The sequence below is a fragment of the Cylas formicarius genome, unplaced genomic scaffold (genome assembly GCF_029955315.1).
Source record: "Cylas formicarius isolate icCylForm1 unplaced genomic scaffold, icCylForm1.1 PGA_scaffold_10__41_contigs__length_53128322, whole genome shotgun sequence".
Classification (NCBI taxonomy): domain Eukaryota; kingdom Metazoa; phylum Arthropoda; class Insecta; order Coleoptera; family Brentidae; genus Cylas; species Cylas formicarius.
Genome location: NW_026844214.1, coordinates 11,248,889 through 11,270,187, shown reverse-complemented (window position 1 = coordinate 11,270,187; position 21,299 = coordinate 11,248,889). Strand labels below are relative to the sequence as shown.

At 32.9% G+C, this 21,299-nt stretch overlaps 2 protein-coding genes across 2 annotated transcripts in view; one reads left to right on the top strand and one right to left on the bottom strand.

The window, feature by feature from the left end:
* Positions 1-21,299, bottom strand: part of LOC132701002 (hemicentin-1) — a 178,944-nt gene that overhangs the window by 141,275 nt on the left and 16,370 nt on the right. The gene's annotated exons all lie outside the window — the stretch shown is intronic.
* LOC132708145 (uncharacterized) lies at positions 6,786-8,208 on the top strand. Its single transcript, XM_060680282.1, has 2 exons — positions 6,786-6,934; positions 7,889-8,208. Exons 1-2 carry the CDS (start codon positions 6,859-6,861, stop codon positions 8,116-8,118), a joined length of 306 nt encoding a protein of 101 aa, XP_060536265.1. The 5' UTR covers positions 6,786-6,858; the 3' UTR covers positions 8,119-8,208.

The following is a 21,299-nucleotide window of genomic DNA, read 5'->3' as shown; positions in this document are numbered from 1 at the left end:
AATCTTGCCCATGTCAAGGCAGGGCACTCGGTGAGCAGATGATACGGGGTCTCCTCCCCTTTTCCTTACGGGTATGATTCTTTCTCGAAGTAAAGCGAAACTAGATTTTCGAAAAATTTTTTAACCGGATGAGGTTTTGGACATGATGGGATATTTTGTGAAAATTGGGGATGACGTTATGGTCTTTACAACGTAACAGAAAAGTCAGTGTACAGAGTATCCAGTTTCAGTCGGTAATCTTTTAACTTTCTGGTTTTGTTTGAGCTTGATCCATAAAGGATTGTTTTTTTTTTTTTTGAAAAATTTTGCGAACTAATTTCTAGCTTGCAAATATGATGTATACGCTTTTTTTCTCTAATACAGTTTCATGCCAGATTAGTTCATTATTAATTATTGTTATATACTCTTGTGATTTTTGACAAAGGAACGCTAATTTAATATTATTTACCTTTAGAATAAGACTAATCCTCCGTATCAGCATGCTAATCCTCAGTACAGGTAGCAATGCCAAACAACAAATATAAATCCTTTTATAAAAACTTTTCGTTATTTTTTGGTCATTTGACTCTACACATTTTAGCGAGCACTAAAATATGTGCCATATAAATGCTCGCCATTCCCTTGTTATAAAAATTTCTAGAACAATTTACGTCAACCGAAAAAGTTTATCGAGTCGAGTCGCTTTTCCGAGAATTTAGTCACATATCTGCCATGCGTTTTTTTGAGACCACTTGTATGAAAATTAATTGTGAAATATTTTTGTAGGATACGGCTGACGAAAAACGCTTAATATGATTAAAAGCCCCTCGTCTGGTTTTGTTGGAGCATTTACTTTATATTGCAACAAAAACCCATTTCAATGTTATTTCGCTAATTATTTTTAAATTGTCCAGTGTGTGCCGCCTGCTGTCCGACGTTACACCATTTGTTTTAATTTTAGTATTTTATCAAATGTCAAAAAGCATTTCTCACTCTGTACTTAAGTAGATATAGCAATTTATTTTACAGGCATTCTAAAAGGCCGAAAAGGCGAAGCAAATTTTTGCAAGTCAGGACGTTCCAAAACATATTCTATTATTCTCAAATTGGATTTTATGTTGGTTGATATTCATCTATTCGTTAAGTTTTGTTTGTTTAGTACATATTCAGAGGTCAAATAGGGTTAAATTTTGTACACATGAGGCAGTTATGCTATTTTCAAAAACTCACATTGAACTCGATGTTTAATCACTGAAAACTGAATGCGCATGTTTGTTTATTTATCAATGGCCGAAGCTCAATTAGCCTGAAAGCAACATACAAAAACAATGATAATCAGAAACGAATAAATCATGGTAGAGAAATAACGAGATAATAGGGATACTATAATAAGTTATAAGGAGTTATCAAGAAATGCAGAATAGTATTTTCTAACTTAATTTATTATAGACTCGACTCAAAAAATTCAATCAGACAGTGTTGGTTGACTAGGGTAGCAGTTATAACATGGAAACTATTAATGCCTTCATTTCTGTAGTAAATTGGATATTGAAACTGATAAACTGATGTAGACGCTTCAGTCTTCAGACGCTTCAGTCTTCCATGAAAAAAAAAAGAGTTATAATGTCTCTGCTCCGATGCCGCGTAGATGGCGAGATATTCAGAATTACTGTGATTCTCAACCCTCCATTACTTTTTTCTTTAACGTTTGGAAAGAAACGTCAAATACAATAGTTGTTTCAAAAATAGTAAGCTATTTGAAAGATGTATTTTTATATATACAGGGTGTTGCAGAAATCATGCACAAATAAAAATATTTTTAATGGAACAGCCTGTATATTATTCGCATAATCAAATCCCAAAACATTTCTTGTATAATATGTCCTATACTCCAATCCAATTCAATAGTTTTTCAGATTATACCCTTTTAATATAAACACAACATTCAATATTATTCTAGAATTTATTATTTCTATCTTAGATGGCTGTGAAGTAGGCGGACACCAAAAAACAAAATCTTTGTTTATAACTGACAGTGACAGTTATAGATTTAGCAAAACTATGCTCCTTTTATCATAAATAAAATGCCTTATTCGGAAAGAGAAATACAATGAATTGTGGAAACGTTCATTAAACCGAATAAGAGGGCTAAATTAACCCCCGATTGCACGTTTTAGATAAAAAAAACTTTCATGGAATCTATAAAAAATTTCAACCAACATCCATCCTAGCCTGAAGGAAGAGAACATTTCGTATAATATTATATCCTAATATCTAATTATTTCCTAATACCTGTATCCTAGCCCTATATTCAATAGTTTTCAAAATATTTGTTAACTTAATCGCAACATTAAATAATACTCTAGAACTTATTTTTTAGGTAGGTATAATATAATATGTAGGAAATTAGTTTTACAAATGGAATTATAAAACTGTTTTTTTTTTTCTAAAGTGGCAGTGATAGATTGGGAATGAATATTCTTCAGTTAGTATATGAACTTCTGTTCTAGTCAGGTTTTCTATATGTTCCCTGCTTTCGATGGTATTTGCGTTTACACGATCTTTTAGGGTTGTTTTGTGGCCATTTTATTGTTCCCTTTTTTCCAACCCATTCATTAAACCTTTGATTTAAATAGATTTTTTGAAAGACCAGGTTCCTTAGTTATTCCAATGGGAGCTCGTGCGTATGGTTTTCTAATTTGTTCTGAAGATCATTTAAATAAGCACTGCCGTTTAAATTAAAGTCGAAGAAATAAGGACCTATTATCCTGTTAATTTTTCAAAGAAACTTCCACCGGCTACTGTAATACTGCAAAAGAGTTTCAGTTTAGCTCTGAAGAAGCCAACAGGATGATTGGCGAAACGTTAGCAAGTTCGAGTCAACAAAAAACCGACGCAGGAGGAATCCAGAAATTTTGTCATACCTCTACTTGAAAACAATAACCCGTTGGTTCAAAAAACATTTTTTTACTAAGCATCATTTCCGTTAATTTTGTCCAACATTGGCAAAACTCGACCCTTTTTTCTCGATGTTTGGGCGTTAATGGATACTTCTGGATGAAACTTCTCCCAATGAAACCAAGTATCTGGGAAGATTCATTAACAGCATTGTTTACATGATTTAATTAAATTAGATTTTATAGGCATCTTTACCGGAGCTCTTGACCTAGAAAAGTAAATAAGGGTTGAAGATATAGCATCAATCAGATACAATTAGCAATCTGTTTATGATCAGATAAATATATACAGATAAAATGAAAAATTTCTTTCAGCAATCATATCAATCCTTGCATTTTTAGCAAAATACCTGTTTTCAGCTTTATTGCGGAACTGTATTATCAACAAACTAATTTGATTAAAACTAAATACCTATATTTCACGTTGATTTAATAATAATATCAAACACTCAAATTTTGTTTACAGTCAAATTTGTCCACCAAATTTATCTACTTCGGTAAATTCAAATTTATGGTTTTCATATTTCAATTTCGTCGTCTCTTATTATATAATTGTCATGATCATTCATACAGAAAAAAATATATAAGCATATAAGCACAGAACGAAACACTGGTTATAAGGAGACGAAAAAGAAATGATATAGTCTGCTGATAGTATTTAAATTATATAAAAGACGTTTGCTATTTTGCTTAAATTGAAGGCTTGTGTATTTTACCAAGTAATTTTAATTTTTTTTAGTTAATTAAATTAGTTTCCGATTTGGCAAATTCTGTCGCGAAGTAAAAATCACAAATTTAACTAGTTACGAGAACTGAAGTTGGAAATAAATACTCCAGTTTTTAATTACTTCTGCAAAACAAACGCTCTAAATAAAAGAGTCACGACAGTAACAACGGTATAGGCAAACAATGACATGGAAAAATGCAACCAACGCGTTTGCGTTGGTGTTCAAATTAGGAATAATTTACAAAGTCAACAAAACTAATTATTTTCGTGTGTAACCACATCTTATTTGATCTCACATCTTCGACTGCTAGAAGGCGTTTGCAAAGATTAAGCAACAATAAACAATGCGATTTAATTTTTTTATTTTAAGAATTCAAACTTAAAGAACCATTTAATAAACAACTTTTTAAGTGGAATACGAAAATGCCAAAAAATTTTATACAAGGTGTTCATAGTTATCACGGTTTATAGTCAATTTAAAAATGCAACAAAATGAAAAAAAACAATTTGGCTGATGTTGATGCAAAGTTGCTTATTTTTTCCTTTCTAGTGTTTAAATTAATCGACGAAGCTTCATTGCCAACTGAAATTGTAAAATCCAATTGATGTCGACTCCTTTTAATATTGATTTTTTTTTCATCGTTTGTAGCTTCCAGCTTAACGGAAAAAAAATGCCCAAAACTGTTATTACAATGAATGAAATCCAATTATAAAGTTCTATCTTTGTTGCGTTTTTAGGGAGTGCCTGGCGTTCCTTTTTTAAATACTATGTTATTTTTGTCGTCCACGCTAAAGCACCGAAAATAGACAAGTTGCCAGAAGAGGCACACGAGTTAATGTTATTGTACGCTCCGTTTCTCTGCTTGGGGTCTACCGGATACAATCGTGAATAACGAAAATAGATATTTGCAAATAATATGCATAAAGGTAACGATTCAAACGTAGATGAGAGAAACGTAGTAATATAATAATAAGCACAATCACCATCGCATGGAAAAGATAATTCCGGGAGAGATGAAGCGGGGCGATGGCCCTTTGCAAATCATTGAATTCAAATTTGAAATGCCTCTCACAGTTGCTTTAACCAACTGTTTTATATATCTTGGCTGATTGTGCATACCTAGCATAGAAATACAACTTGTTGCAGTATTTAACAAAATACAGAAAAAAATTATTTCCAAGATATAATAATAATAATATGTCTTTATTTCTGTATATCCATACTTTCTACAAATAACCGTTTTCTTTCACGAAATATATATATATATATATATATATATATATATATATATATATATATATATATATATATATATATATATATATATATATATATATATTCTCACGAATTGATTCACGGATGGAAAAATGTGATGACACTATATTCCGGGATATCATCCGTTCGCTCGTTGAACTCCGACTGGAATCCTGCATCCGACTGGAATCCTGCAGACGTTTCGCCAAAATCTCACTTGGCATCTTCAATGCTCGCGCTCCGAGTGTTCGAAGTGTTTTCGGAGCGCGAGCATTGAAGATGCCAAGTGAGATTTTGGCGAAACGTCTGCAGGATTCCAGTCGGATGCAGGATTCCAGTCGGAGTTCAACGAGCGAACGGATGATATCCCGGAATATAGTGTCATATATATATATATCTATATATATATATATATATATATATATATATATATATATATATATATATATATATATATATATATATAGACTCACAGAAATGGGCGAAATCCGGTATGTTAGCCACCCTGATCTATTTAACAAAACGGATTGAGAAACAATAACTCTTTTTTTTATGGCGATAATAACAGAAAAAAATTACTTCTCACACTTATTAATGCATCCTATTTTGCTCACGTTTGTTAAAGATAGACTGTGCTTTTTTTTTTTAAAGTTTACTTTTCGAAAAAATATCTGAAGGTATAAAATTTAAATCTACTTGGAGTCAGGGGTTTGATGTTGTTAGGAAGACTATTATACAATTTAGCTATATTAAATGAAAAACTAAGCTCAAATAGTGTTGTTTTATGTAGAGGAGGAGTTCTGGAACCTATAAGTCTAATATTTAAATTATGAACACGAAATTATGTATTAAATCAGTTTAAGATTTTGGAACGAACATTAGTTAAAAAGGATATTTAAGAGTATTTCGTACATAAATCGTTAGAACGAAAAAGATATCCATGTCGGCCGAAAACCGAGGACAAATTTTTTATGTATGTAAAAACGCTAAGGAGAAAAATAACTAAACTTCGGAAATTTTTTTGAAACCACTAAATACCTAATTCGATTATGTTCATAAATTACCTGCCTTTTCCATTCCCATCGGCTGTAGTTGCCTGTACCGCGCGTACGCAATGAAACCCGTTATACCTTCCTATAGTCTGTGTTAGGTTATCCAGGGATATCTGCCTGCATTTCGATATTTGATATTTATTATATTATTATTATTATCCCAATTTTTTCTTAAAATCGATCTATATAGCTTTTAAAACTTAGTTTTCTCCCTAAAGTTACTTCTACATAGACTACACCATTTTTTCAATGAATTTGTTTATTTCTAATTTGTATAGGGAGGTTTAAATTTCGTATCTTCCGTTTTGACCCTTAATTTTAGAAGAAGAATGATTGATTGATTGATTGAAAGGATTTTACCAAATTGCTAGTCAATTGCTAGTGCAATTATTACAAATTGCCCGAAGACCAATTATACTTTTTATTTTTATATTATTTGTTATGGAACATTTAGTTTATTGTATTCGAAATTATTTAACAACTTGTTATTATACTTCGCAACGATCATGGTCCCCAGAATGTGTACTTTACAGTATTAAGGTCAAGAAAACTTCAAAAAAATAAATGTAATATCACAAAGTCCTCCTGTTCATTTCAAATAATAGCAACAACTATGTCAAATAGCGGTATCAGCACAACCTCTTGTAAACGAAATTTCCAATAAAATTTACGCTATTGAACTAATCGGAAAAGTTACCTGCACTATGTAGAAAACCAGAACGTTACAAAAAAAATTAGGTGCAACACAACGCCCAGTTGGCAAATGCCCTTATAGCTAATCAACGAAACGCCCATTTAATGAAAAAATTATCCGTTAAGGTCGAGAGATAACATAATATTTTCAGTGCAACTACAAGTAAAACAGTTTGTTATTCACTACGTACCAGAATGTATAAATGTCGAACACATTTAATGTTCTACATTTTTGGAATTCTCGCCGCTAAAAATGTGACAATTGTTGAAAGTAAGTATTTTCTTCTTTTGCATAGTAAGTTTCCATAAGAAATTGTTATATAAAGTTGAAACATGGGAAGGGCGCATATAGGTACAACTATATGAACGTAAATCGAATAAAATTTCGAACTTTTTATATCGTGTAAGTTCCCAACATTACTCCCATAAACGTAACCTAATTTTATGCTGGTTAGACCATCTACATCCACTATGAACAAGTTGTCGGCTTGCGTCAACGAAAAATTAAATAATGGACATAAAATATCTGCGTTGACCTTAGTCATCTGCGAGTATTTGCTACCGTTAACCGCGATGTCAAATTTAAACGTTGCCCAGCAATATCCAATAGCTAATATACATTTCTAATTACTTCATGCTGATAATAAATTATTATTCACTTCAGTACAAGTACTCCTTTATTTATAAATTATTTGTAATTTGCAAACAAACAAAGTGTATTTTAAGAACATTTTTCAATTATAGTCTGCGTACAAGTATTTTGCATAGAGCACTAGAAAGTAGTAAACTCAGTAAAAGAATATGCCAAGCTAGTGGAAGAATTCACAGAAACATCATGAAAATGCATGCAAGAGATCAATGTCAATGTCAATCAATGTGGTTTACATTCTGAAGTTTACATAATGCTAAAAAAATCATAAATTAATTATACAATGTTAATTTACAACTGTCAGTTTATCGATGTACGTTTGCAGGACTCAAACTAATGCTCAAACTAAGTCTATGTATTTGAATGGGTGCTTCTTAGAACCCATTGCATAAGGATTATAAGTATATTAAGCAAAACTTGTTCCTGATGAACGATATGTCATTTGAATTATTGATTTTTCATTTTACAATTAATAACTTTCTTTCACATTAATTCCAGTGAATATTATATTTGTCAAATTAAAGCTTACCTAATTTATTTACTTTAGCTTACAGCGAAATTCTGAATTTGTTTCAGGTGCCACTGGTGACAATTCAACCAACGTAACAACAGGATTGATTGACATCAAAGCAACTACAACTGAAGAACCCAAACCGTCATGCGAAATTGATCTTCCACTCCCACTACCCCTAAATCCCTCAATTCCCATTTTACCTATAGTGGAGCCTGGAATTCTGGACGAAAATATTATAGATGAATTTGATTTTCCCTCATTAGACAACGACGATGGTGCAATACTTTTGTAGAATAAGAACTTTTAAAGCCATGTAGTATTATATTTATTATATATATTAATAATATTATATTATTATAATAATTATATTTTATTAACTACATATTTGACTATCTTTCGATTCCTCTTTAGCGGTACAGAGTTCTATTTTTCGATGAATTTTAAAAATATGTATTTATGGGACTAGTGACTTATTTCAAATATCGCGGCAAAATTAACCCTACATTAAATATTGGTAAGCTTTTGTTAGAAAAACTGTCAAGCGTCATTTCATTCTATAAATAAAGATACCTGAGTGGTAATTAGTATTATAACAGCGTATAATTAATAAAAAAAAATGATCAGGCATTGTGACATAGTTATTAATTTAAATCAGAACCTTATTTAATACTAAATTGCTGCTACAAGTGAATATTAATGATGAGATTAAGCCTGTTTCATATTACTAATGTATATGGTTTTTTTTTTATTCTTTTAAATTTGTTCCCGAACTGTTACTTTTTATTTATTTATGTCGTTAATGCGTTAAATGATCCTTTTTGCAAAACAAACAAAACAAAATATTATAATACCTAGTACCTAGTGCGATGAATGAAACAAACGTTTTTGGAAATGTTCTGTGAGTGGGACAATTTTTTGTAAACAATTTTATAATAATTGTAATTTTGAAAGGTTTCGTTTAAAAACTTATTTTTGGCGTTATGCTGAAGTCAGATATTCTCTCAAATATCCGATGGGACTAATTTAAAATTTTGTATGTCGTCTATCGAACATGTTTCTCAAATCAAGATCCTTCAGGTTATGACGTCGACTTTCAAAAATAAATTGATTAAAGGAATTTTATAGTTTTGGTGTACGTTTCTTGTCCGAAACATCGACTTTTTTTAGGAGGAAACGCGTCTGTCTTTTATCGAATGACGAGGAATGCTTAATTTCCCGTAAAAATGTATCACCGGAGTCACCGAATTTAAAACTATTTTCGGATACGGTGACATTCAACGCAAAACTTTTATATATGTAAACATCCGAAAATACGTTGCCAACTCGCATGCTTTTCGAACTATTCATTTTTTTTATTTGCGCTATCGTGGAATTACATTAAAGAGAGCTTTTATCTTTGAAACGTAAAATTTAAATTGTTTACGAATGTTAAAAGGCATTTTGCACGCGGAACATTCTACAGACTACGAGCTGCCGCTGCTTTGTATATACGCGTGATACGAAACGTATTGGAAATGTTGGAGCAAGATTGTACGTATGAGTATTCAAAACAGAGTTTCAGTTTAGATTAATATGTCAAATATTTATTGCTCAGAGTTTTTGAACCGAGCATAACAATTGGAATCCTGTGTGCAATATATTTGATTGTGTTGGAAAAATTTATAGTCAATTCGATTTTCAGAAGGGTTTGTTCAAATCTTATTACTCACAAGCAAAAAGACACTGATTTGCTATACTAAGGTGAATTCATACATTACGTTTGGTAACAACCGAAACAAAACATATTTTAATTAATTTTTAATTAATTTTAATCAATGTATATGTATTTGCATTTACAGATGGCCGTTTAGGCTATGTTCTATATATATTTTTTTACCCCCATTGGGCTATGTTTCATTTTTAGTTTTTTGGTCATGGTCAACTTTGGGACAAATAAACGATTGTCTACCTATCATTTAAACAAGTAGTTTATTCTTAAAATTTTCACACAGTTTGCTTTTTATACATTGATACGTAATGTGACTAGAAGAAAGTTAGTCCTCTGCTACTATTATTTGATAATATATTTCTCTCACCACCACATGGTTAGGCTTGTATTGATAATATTGGTATTTCTTTCACATACAGTCTAATAGATTGTTACAGCTACGTTGTCATGACACTTCTTGTAATCACTCCTGCCAGAATGTTATTATTAATATTGTTGTTTATATTATTATACCATACTCCATCAAACTTCGAAGCTATTAATTAGCTCTAATTAAATCTGGAGTATGCGTACAAGCAAATTGTTGAATCAAATTATGAATATTGCCCCCTTACTTGAATATATTGCGGAACCAATAACGGTAAACAGAATTAGCGCCGTCATAAATGTCCGTTAGTTTCCAAATGCTCTGCACTCGACACATCTTTGTTCCACGCTCGTAACTTTAAGGAGTTATTTAATTTGCATGAAACGGCTTACCACTCTCCGTTGGGTCAACATTAGAAGGATATTATGGCGGCGCTTAGTTTTTAGGACAATTTGATTGAGTTAAAGATAGCCGAGAATTTATTCGAATAATGTCAAATGGAAGTGTTATATTGGGGGCTCTTACTTTAAAACCTCCCGTTTCACATGGAATAGGTTGGTAATGTGGGATGGTTTGGCAAATGTTCTTTGCGGCTAAATGTTCAATATAAAAACGTTAAATTAAAATAGACCCACTGGGCACAAAAGTGTTTTCTTACGATGTTGTCCAACATACGAAACATACGCTTTTTCGTATAGGTCGAGTTTGTTCAAAATAAAATCAAAGCTCGGTCTTCCAGAAAACCAGCAGGAAAAACTTCTAACCACTTCTAATAAAGCCCGATCAACATTACGTGGTGAGATAGATACTTGTCGCGGAGTTTTTCTGGATATATATAATCTAAGCTTACTACAAACAAATTCTTAAGGTTACAATAAGTTGCATAGTGACTTACTATGGAGCAAAGTAGACAATTTCACTCCTTAATGTTCTTTCGCACTGTCATAACAACGACTTGCCCTCGGAATTTAGCAAATGAAATAACCTGACTAACATTTAAAATTTGTATTTAGATTCCGTAGGTTAATTACGCTTAACATATTAGATAAACTATAGCATTAATGAGAGTTCCATCACACCCTGTGGTATTTGGTTCAGTATTTCTTTTTTTGACTGCTTGCAGATCATAGATAGATAGATAGATAGATATTTATTTCGCTTTTCGATACTACATATAACACTTATATGGGTATAATAAGCACGTCACATCACATTAAAATACAGTGTTTAAACAATACATTTAAAAAAATACATTTAAAAAAAATCATCTAGTAGAGACACCTATCAGTTAAAAAGGTCTTAATGCTTTTCTTAAACACAGTTTCTTCGAAGCATTTATAGAAATGTAAAGCTCTGTTATATACTTTCAAACCAAAATACCTTGGGTTTTGTTGCCCGATATGCAGTCTAGAGAATGGAACGTCCAAGTAATCTTTTTGCCGTGTGTCATGTTCGTGCAAGTCACATCTCCTATTCCATCTTATCATGTTACTTTTGATGTAAATCAAAACGGAATAAATATATAATGATGGAAGTGTCATGATCTGAAGTTCCTTAAATAAGAAGACCCGGTGTGCACCAGTGGCTAGACTCCAATAGATTATACCGTAGCCTATCACTGATTGGAACAGCCCATAGTACACCTGCTTTAAAACCTCAATGGATACCGTATCTCGAATATTTTGGATTAAGTATGAGCAGGAGCTTAATTTGGGCAATATGTTGTCGATGTGATGATTCCATGTAAGTTTGTTGTCAATGTGCAGACCGAGAAACTTAGTAGCCTCCACGTTTTCTATTGAACGTTCCTCTAATTAGAGAAGAATACTGGAATCGACGCGAGTATTTTTTGTGACTATTTCCATAGCTATTGACTTAGATTTATTTAATTGTAGTCCGTTATCGCGACACCATTCATTCACCCTCGTGACCCTTGGTTCTGCGGCCCCTTTTAAATTAGCTCTGCTTTTATCTGTAACTAAAATGCTTGCGTCATCTGCATACAGTACAAATAATGCATCTATATTATCCTGAGGTAGATCGTTCATAAAACAATTAAAGAGGAGCGGTGATAGGCAGGATCCTTGCGGAGTACCTCTGCCTACATATTGAGGGCTAGATTTTGAACCGCCGATCACAACCTGCTGTACTCTCTCGTAGAGGTAAGATGTAAGAGGTGGCTGTTTTGTTATTAAGGCTATTGTAGATATGCTCCAGCGCATAGTCCAGAGCTGTACTTGTGGCGCGGTTGGCTCTGAATCCGTTCTGAGCATCAGAAATCAAAGAGTATTTTTCAAGGAACCTCTGCAGTCTGTCATTATAACAGGACTCAAAAATTTTTGCCACTTGACATTGAAGAGCTACGGGCCGGTAGTTTTCTATGTTGGTTTTATTGCCTTTGTTTTTAAAAATAGGTACGATTTTTGACTTATTTAAGGCCTGTGGATACTTGCCCCGGAGGAAGCTCAAATTGACTAAATATGATAGAATAGGAGCTATAATATCTTTAATAGAGATTAACGAAGTGCCCGGTATTTCATCGATTCCAGATGATTTCTTACGGCATACTTTTCTAATTACTTGTGTTATCTCTACTGTTGTAGTAGGGTAGAGAAACATCGAGCTTGAGTGTATTTTAATATCAGGCGTTAGATTTTGAGGCTGCTTGCTATTGTTAGCAAGATCAGCAAAATATTTGTTAAAAATTTCACAGATTTTGTATCCGTCTTGTAGTGTTTCACCACCAACGGTTATGTTGGTTATAGAAGAGGATTTACTTTTATGGTTGCTATTTTCGCTGACCATTGCCCAACTTTCCCTACTTATGTTATCAGATTTCATTAACCTTAAATTGTGGTGAGTTTACTTTGCGTGTTTAAGTTTTTTGTTGTAATGGGATTTAAGTCCTTTGTATTTTTTATTATGTAGATCATTTTTTATTCTTTTGTTTATTTGATGCATCTCGTGTACCGCACGACTCAGCTCTCTTAATTCTCTATTAAACCAATAGGTTTTTTTCCTGTTCGAGACTTTTCCTTTTTTTGTAAATGGAAAACTTGACATAAATATTTGTTTCAGTTTTTCGTAAAAAGTGTTAAATTTTTTATCTAAGTCGTCAGATTGAATATCGTAGAGCAAATTATTCCAATCTGTGTTGGATACCAAATCTATAAAAGAATTTACATTATTTTCGCTAAACTTTCTGAAAAGGCGTTCTGTACAATTATTATGACAGAACTCCTCAAAAATGAAGAGCTGAAACGTGTGGCCAGAAATACATGTGTCTACTGCCACGCCTTTTAGTCCGGTAAAGTCGACGAAAATATTGTCAATGCATGTTCTAGAATGATAAGTTATTCTAGTGGGCTCTTCTATAGAAGCAACTAAATTATACTCAAGAAATATATTTTTTAGTATTTTAGTTTGTTTGTTGTTTTCAAACAAGTTGACGTTAATGTCGCCGCCCAAAATGTGCTTATTTTTTGGTTCGTATATAGCCTCTAACATTATTGAAAGTTTCTCTACAAATGCCTCGAAGTCTCCCTTTGGAGATCGGTATACAGAAAAAATTGTGATACATTCCTTGTTAAGCTCTAATTTTATTGAACACATTTGAAAAGTTTTTTCTTCAGAGTTATTAAATGGAATTTTTGAAAAATTTAAACTTTCTCGACCCAAGATACAGACTCCCCCTCCTCTGCAACTAGTTCTCGAGAAATAACTAAGAACCTTATAATCTAAAAGCTTAAGAAGATTAATGTCTGAGGATTCATGATGTTCTGAGATACACAGCACATTGACGTCGTGGTTATTTAGTATTGATTCGAGGGCTTCTTTTTTATTTGTGATACCCCCTTGAATATTAAGGTTCATAACTACGAATTTGTTAGGTGTTTCACCGTCTGGTTTAAAAAATCCTCATTTTCTGAGTCGAATTTACTGGCGCTGTTTTTTACATTTTTCTTGGGAAAGATATGTCTGCTTAGTCTTGCACCTTGCGGCCATAGGTTTCCGTTTAAAATTGCATCTTTGTGCGTGAAAGGGCACATATTTTAAAGGAACTTCACTGTTCGTTGTGGTTAAAGTTAAGTTTTTCACAATTTACTCTACAGATATCAGATAAGTTTTCTTCAGTCTAAGCTGATGTTGTGGATTTATCCAGCCTTGTTACACATATCCAAGCTTTCTAAAAGTTCTGGCAACACCGTGCCTTTATCAAAATGATAAAGGCACGGTGTTGCCGAAACAGCTGTCATTTAAATATATTTATGTGAAAATCTGAACAACGTTTGTTCTTATTTAACTAAATCTTGAAGTTTTCAGTGGTGCACATCTACAAAAAAAAACTGGACAGAAATTCCTATATATCAGGGCTCCTCTGAACTAAGCGATCAAGCATATCAGGATATATTAACAGATCCAACAGGTCGTGGCGAAAATGCCTATAGAAACAAGCAGCCAATATAATGAAGCAATTTTTTCTTTTCACATTGGCAATAAAATACGTTTTACCCCGAGGTGACGATTCTTGAAACTAGACATTCTTCTATGAACTGACGTTCTAAATTAATTAATGGGTAGCAATTTTTACGTATCGCAGCAAAATAAAGACGTTTAAACCACTGAACCATTTGAAATATTACCGCTAGAGACTCCGTGTTGTGACTAAATTGCGCTTTCTCGTGAGCTTAAAACTGCTTCTATGAACTTTTTCATAGTGGATTATAAAGATTATAACTCATAATAATGTTTTGGTATCCTTTATATCAGCATTTGGTAACCGATAAATTTTACATTAATTTGCCTTAATTTTTTAGTTACGTTCGTTACTTTGAAGAGACTGGAAAATATTTTACAGACGCAACAAAGGTAATAATATATTTTTTCAACTCAGTCCTATAAAATGCGCAATTATACATCAATCTAGTGTGCGGAAAGTGCCATTTTACCGTGCCAGATTCGTTTCCCACTTTAGGCATTACCGGGATATTAAGGCACGAGTTTAGGAGCAATCGGATATTTTCGGAAATATTACCTCACGGCTTCAATTTTGACGTTTTTCAATTCCGATGGTATTCGTGTTGTTTTGCAAAAATGGACCCAAATGGTAAATTTTTATTAAACATTCCCTCCGCTGAGCTCCGCTCCTGCTAAATAAATGCCGTTTTTCTACTCCCGTCTGTAAAATACCTAATTACCCACCGATCTAGCGTGCGGGAAGCGTCACTTTACCACGTCAATTTCATTTCCCATGAATCCGAGCCATTTCGGACATTTCCGAGATTTTACCTTACGGATTTGGGAGCGATCGGATGTTTTCGGAGATATTTCCCACGCTTTGACGCAATTCTCACGGTAATGTCAGTAAATGTATTCGTATTGTTTTGCGAAAATGTACCCAAAAACTAACGATCGTAGAAAAAGTATAGCATGCAACACGTTCGGTAAACTTTTTAACTCACTTGTTTATTAAAAACGCGCTACGCTGCGCTCCGCTCGTGTCAAATAAACACGTGAGTCAAATGCCGTTTACTGTGCTTGGTGCGTAATATACTCTTACCACACTTGTTACATAGGATACTATTTTTACCTCCTATTCTTAAATACTAGTGACCAATAATATCCATACACAAATTTAGTGCATCTTAACATATTTGATTTTCAGTTCGTACTGTCACGATTCGTTCGTTAAAGATGCTCAAAGGACAATTAAAATACATTTAAAATTTTTACTTCGTTCACATATTACTTTGCACAAATTGGAAAGTTCTTAATGCAAAGGGAGTCAAACAGCCAATTACACCTTCTGAACTGTCTAGGCGCGTACCTTCAGCAATAATTATATTATCATTGATATTTTTGTTCTTTGCAATAACCATGAACTCAATTTCCATCAGGTTTAACACTTTAACAATATTTACAGTGAATTCTTTTGAGAAGGGAACTCTAGCGCATTGACAAATAAGTATCACGTCTTTTAATAGTTAAAAATGGATAAGGAACGTCAATCGTCGCCCTAGATGTCACTGAATTTCTTATAGATTGTTGTAGTGTAGTGACACCACACAGGTTTATATTTCGCGCACTCAAATTGATTCTGTTTTTCTGTTGTTGAAATAAAAAAAATGTAAGTTATTTTCAACCGCATTCATAGCGGCCTTTGACGAAAACAAAGAAAAAATTGAAAGCTTCCCGCTCTAATCAGGATGACGGAGGGATATATCCAACTAATTCCGAACTCAGGAATTACGAAGCTACATATGGCAGGCGCAGCATTACAGGTCAGGCATTAAACTAGATTATATAACCTCCGAACTCTGTTAATTAGCGCTTTTAGATCGTCCCCTTTGGCCCGCATAATGTAAATTAAATAATTTATTTTAACTTACGATCCTCCAAGGATGTTATTCTAGCGAAAAGGTTCCCTCGAGATGTCCGTGTATTTAGGATTATTTCAGTGTTAATTACATAAACTCCAATGACTTGAAGCTTGAGATGAATTTCAACAACCACTTAGAGTTTAGATCCTACTGAGCATTATAACAAAATATAACAGGCTGAATTTAAATTGGGTGATGCCCCCCCGTTTTATTTTTTTCTTGAATACCGAACTCAATTTGTTTTCACAATTAAATTAGAAGAAAACATCTTCAGATTTTTAACTGCTGTTTTCGCAACACTATTCCGACATCTATATATATAAACAGGTAGTGATAGAACCTACGACAGAAATTAAGAATCTATCTGTGTATATACATTATATATACAGATGTCGGAATATTGTCACATTTCGTATTTGATAAGGGCGGTTGCCGAAACAGCTGCCGTAAATCAAGAAATAACTGTGAAAATCTGACGATTGCTTGTCATAATTTAATTGCGTTCTATGGATTTTCATCAAGTAAAAGCCACTTCATTTTAATTCCAATTTATTCCCGATATATTTACATGCATGGGTGTTTAATTTTCGTTATCGAGACACTATGTAGTCTTTTGCTTGTCAAATAAGGAAAATGTGTATTAGCCAAGTTGCTTTTAACTTTGAATATTGAAAATTAAATTAATATTTACAAAGGAATAAATCATTCTCTCTTTATATAAGCATATTCTTGACAAGTTAGAAGAAAGGCAGCAGACAGCATGTGTTTTGTTCGATCTATAAAGAGTATGGTCGCTGTTGATTTTAGTGGACAAGATTTGTTCATATGTTATTGGAGGTAACGCCTTAAATTGGTTAAGGTTTTTTCTTGGGGGTCGTACTCAGTTGGTTAAATTGCGAGATACTTTAGGATTTAAACACGTCTCTGATTCCAGGTCAGTGAATTGCGGTGTACCTCAGGGAAATTTAGTCGGTCCTTTATTGTTTATAGTGTTTATAAATTATGTATTTTCATCTTTCCCACATACACACTTTTCCCTTTTTGCGGATGATGCAGATTCTACCCTTTCTGCAGCATCGTCTGAGCAACTGTTGAGCAAATGAAACATCATGCTGAAATTAACAAATTGATATTGAATGGAAATAAAACTAAGAGGATCAATAACTTTAGTATGTTTCTCAACTCGACTTACAATAATTGGGCTATAGGAACATGACCTAGTTATTGAGCTCTACTTTGAGGGAAAAATATCTTGTAGCACCACTATGGTAGTGTATGTTCGTTTCTGCTGTGTGTCCATTTTTGTCAGTTGTCAACAAACAACGTAAAAAATAGATATAATAACTCGTAAAAAAAAATCGTTTTTAAAACATTCTTATAACTTGATTAGTAATAAATTATCAAAATTTGAATACAGTAAGATGCTATTTGAGTCGACGCCCATCTCTTTTTGGCAGCGTCATTGGTAGTTCTTGTTTATGTTATACGATAGCGAAACATATTATAATTATTATGAATCATTTGCTTTTACCAAGGCATGTGTTATATAAAAGTCTTCACTTTAATTTGACGCATTAAGTTAAGACGCTTCATTTAAACATTCAAGAATTGCGTTTCATGTTTCATTGCGTTGCGAACTAAAGTAACATAAAATTAGGCGAGAGCATTGCGGGTCAAGGCAATCAATAGTATTCTATTTACTTTAGTGGCTGTTGGAATTCAAATCGACCCAAATTACTGTCCAGTGTTTGTTAGAAAATAAACAATTAAATTTTTAATGTCCAGTTCAGTATGAAATACGGAGCAAAATTTATTCTTTTTCAAGTCAAAACCTTCCATTAAAGAGTGTTTGGTTATTTTTCCCATGAAATGCCGAATTAAGTAATGAGTTTATGACTTAGGTACTAGCAGATTAATTAGTCATTTATAAGCAAGGAAAGCAGCTAAAGGCGGTATAATAACGTCCAAAGATTACTTAGGCCTGCAGTCCTTAATAATCAATTACTTCTTAACAACACCTTACATTTTGCGTTCTACCATAGCCCCGCCCACTCTAAAGGATATTGCTAGTTATTTAGGCTATGTTTTTTGTAAAACTATTGCATCTGGAATTCTATCATTTTGATATACGTAAAGATTGTCTTTGGTTTCTTTAATTCGATTGTCTTGATTTGATCTTTATCTGTTTTACTTTTTAACGGAAGAAGCACTTATGTTTTCGAGTAAAACTTGGTTTACGATTCTTTAAAGACACTCGTAAAAAGTAGACACTAGACTGACATCTAATTCCGAAGTTCCTATTATCTCCTTGAACTTTGAACTAGCGCATGTTTAACACAGTCAGTCAAGTATAAAATTCTTACAATGCTACTAATATTTGATGACAAAGTTAACTTGAGATGAAGTTTGAACAAAAAAATCTTATCGTTAAGTATTACGTAGTGGCTTTTGAAAAACTAACGACACCGACTTTCATGTTTGTATTTATTAATAAAATCTATTTATCGAGTTTTGAGTCTTGGCATTATTTACGAGAAAATATTGAACAAAGCAGAACAAATCAACAACTTGTGATAAAGTGAGTATTTAGCTTGATAAATACAGGTTGACGTTTTTTGCTGCAGGTGAAGCAAGGTGATTCTGACCGTAATGTCATCAAAATCTACTAGAAAAGGTTAATTTGTTGTTAAATGCAAAGAACAATTCCCAGAAAAAACTTATGGTCTCCAGGCAAATCAGCAAAAATGCCTATTGTGCTCATAAGTGAACCGTATCGAAAAACAAACGGCTAAGATATGAAAACCTAAAAGAAAACTACTAATAAAAACAAAGACTTGAGTTTCATGGGCGTTCCCCACCCGAGAGCTAGCACGAGTTTAAAAGTTTGGCAACTGTTTTTGCGTCGCCATAAAATGTTACGCAGTAGCAGATAATATTTAACCGGAAAACAATGTGAACTCGCCAAAAATTTGTTGGCCTTTCTTGACCTCCTATATTTATCACTTAATTATCTTGGAATGTACTATTCGCTATTACCTGGCTCCAGAAAACGGCGCCAGAAATATTTTCAGGTTCGTATTTTTGGATGATCGTGACAAATTTTTCGCCGTTTAAATCGAATGTAAGTTAGATAAAATTGCTAAAAATAGCAGGTCAAATACACCGACAAAATGCCAAGAATTTATACGATGCACTTAGAACGAAAACGTAAATAAAATTTCATATTTTGCAAATGACAAGGAGTTAAACTGGAACAGGTTAAATCCTGTGACATCAATAACATAGAAAAGTGTTTTGCGAAAATGTACCCAAAAACGAACGGTCGTAGAAGAAGTATAGTATGCAACACGTTCGGTAAACTTTTTAAATCACTCGTTTATTAAATACTCGCTCCGCTGCGCTCGGCTCGTGTCAAATAGTGAGTCAAATGCCGTTTCTCTACTTCTAGTGTGTGGGAAGCATCATTTTACCACGTCAGTTTCGTTTCCCACGAATCCGAGCCACTTCGGACATTTCTGGGATTTGGGAGCAATCGGATGTTTTTGGAGACATTTTCCCACGCCTTGAATTTGACATTTGTCAATTCTGACGGCCATGTCAGTGATTGTATTCATGCTGTTTTGCGAAAATGTATCCAAAACCGACGGTTGTAGAAAAAGTATAGTATGCAACACGTTCAGTAAACTTTTTAAATCACTCGTTTATTAAACACTCGCTCCGCTGCGCTCGTCTCTTGTCAAATAAACTCGTGAGTCAAATGCCGTTTACCCCACTTGTTGCATAATACACTATTTGAATTTTTTAATACATAATAGTTCACTTAATTTTAGCTCTATTTTCTCGAAACATGAGTAAAACCAAGAAAAGAAAGAAATTAAAGTTTTTTAGAAATTTTATGCGAAAACATTGAAAATTTAGTTGAAATATATTTATTAAACTAGACATTCAATATACGAATCTGTTTTAACATAAATTTGAATCAACTTTTGGAAGCTCAGAAGTAAAATTATTTCGGTTAAAATAAGTAGGTATAATATATTTTAAATTGTTGAGAAGATATCAATCTTACTTTGCACCACATTAATTAAATTTTTTTCAAGTTTTCATTGAAGGTCGCAAGTAATTTCAAAACGCGCTTTTAACCAATAAAACCATGCAACGTTTAACAATCGACATGGCCCCTAATGGGTCATTAATTTTACAGTTTTTGGTTCCGGTGTGCAATTTTTGAATATTGAGTTAAGTAGGTAGAATTATAATAACTATATTAAGTGTGGACACATAATGTATATCACGTGCTCACTTAAGAAAGCTGTGGTGCACTTCGCCGAGTTGAAAATAAACGTCATTTCTATTTCTATTCTATATCATGTAGGGAAGAACAAGAAGGAGAGAGTGAAGATATGTGGGTGTAATTGATCTAAATGCAGCGCCTGGGCCATTAAGGACAGGGATGCGCCGCAAATAGAGTAGGAATAGGAACTATAAAAGAAACTCTTGGATCTCTTCACTATTCTCACTCTTTTTCCACGTACTAAAAAGCCTATTTTTCAAGATTCATGATGTTAGTTTATTTTTAGTTTTAAATATATGCTAAATGTTTTTACATTTTTCTACAAACATAAAGCTATATAAAAAGGAAAGTCAAAGCAAATGTTAATGAAAATTAAAAGTGGTCATAGGGGCCCGACAAGTTGAACCCATCGAGGCTATAAAACATAATAATTCAAATCTACTTGGGCTAAAACAACTACTCAATATCAGAAACAGCAATGACAAATTTGAACAATATTGGCAAAAGAGAGAAATTAGTAAAGAACTTACTTATCAAACAAAAATTTATACCATTATACTTTACACATTGTATAATTCAAAAAGTTACAAAAACCAACTTCAGAATATTAGTAATGAAGAGAAACTTTTTAGATGTTTATTAGGTTGCACTTCAAATTGCAATTTCAAATTAAGTAAAATATGTTCATTAATATCTATACTTATATTGTATTTTGTGTTTATTA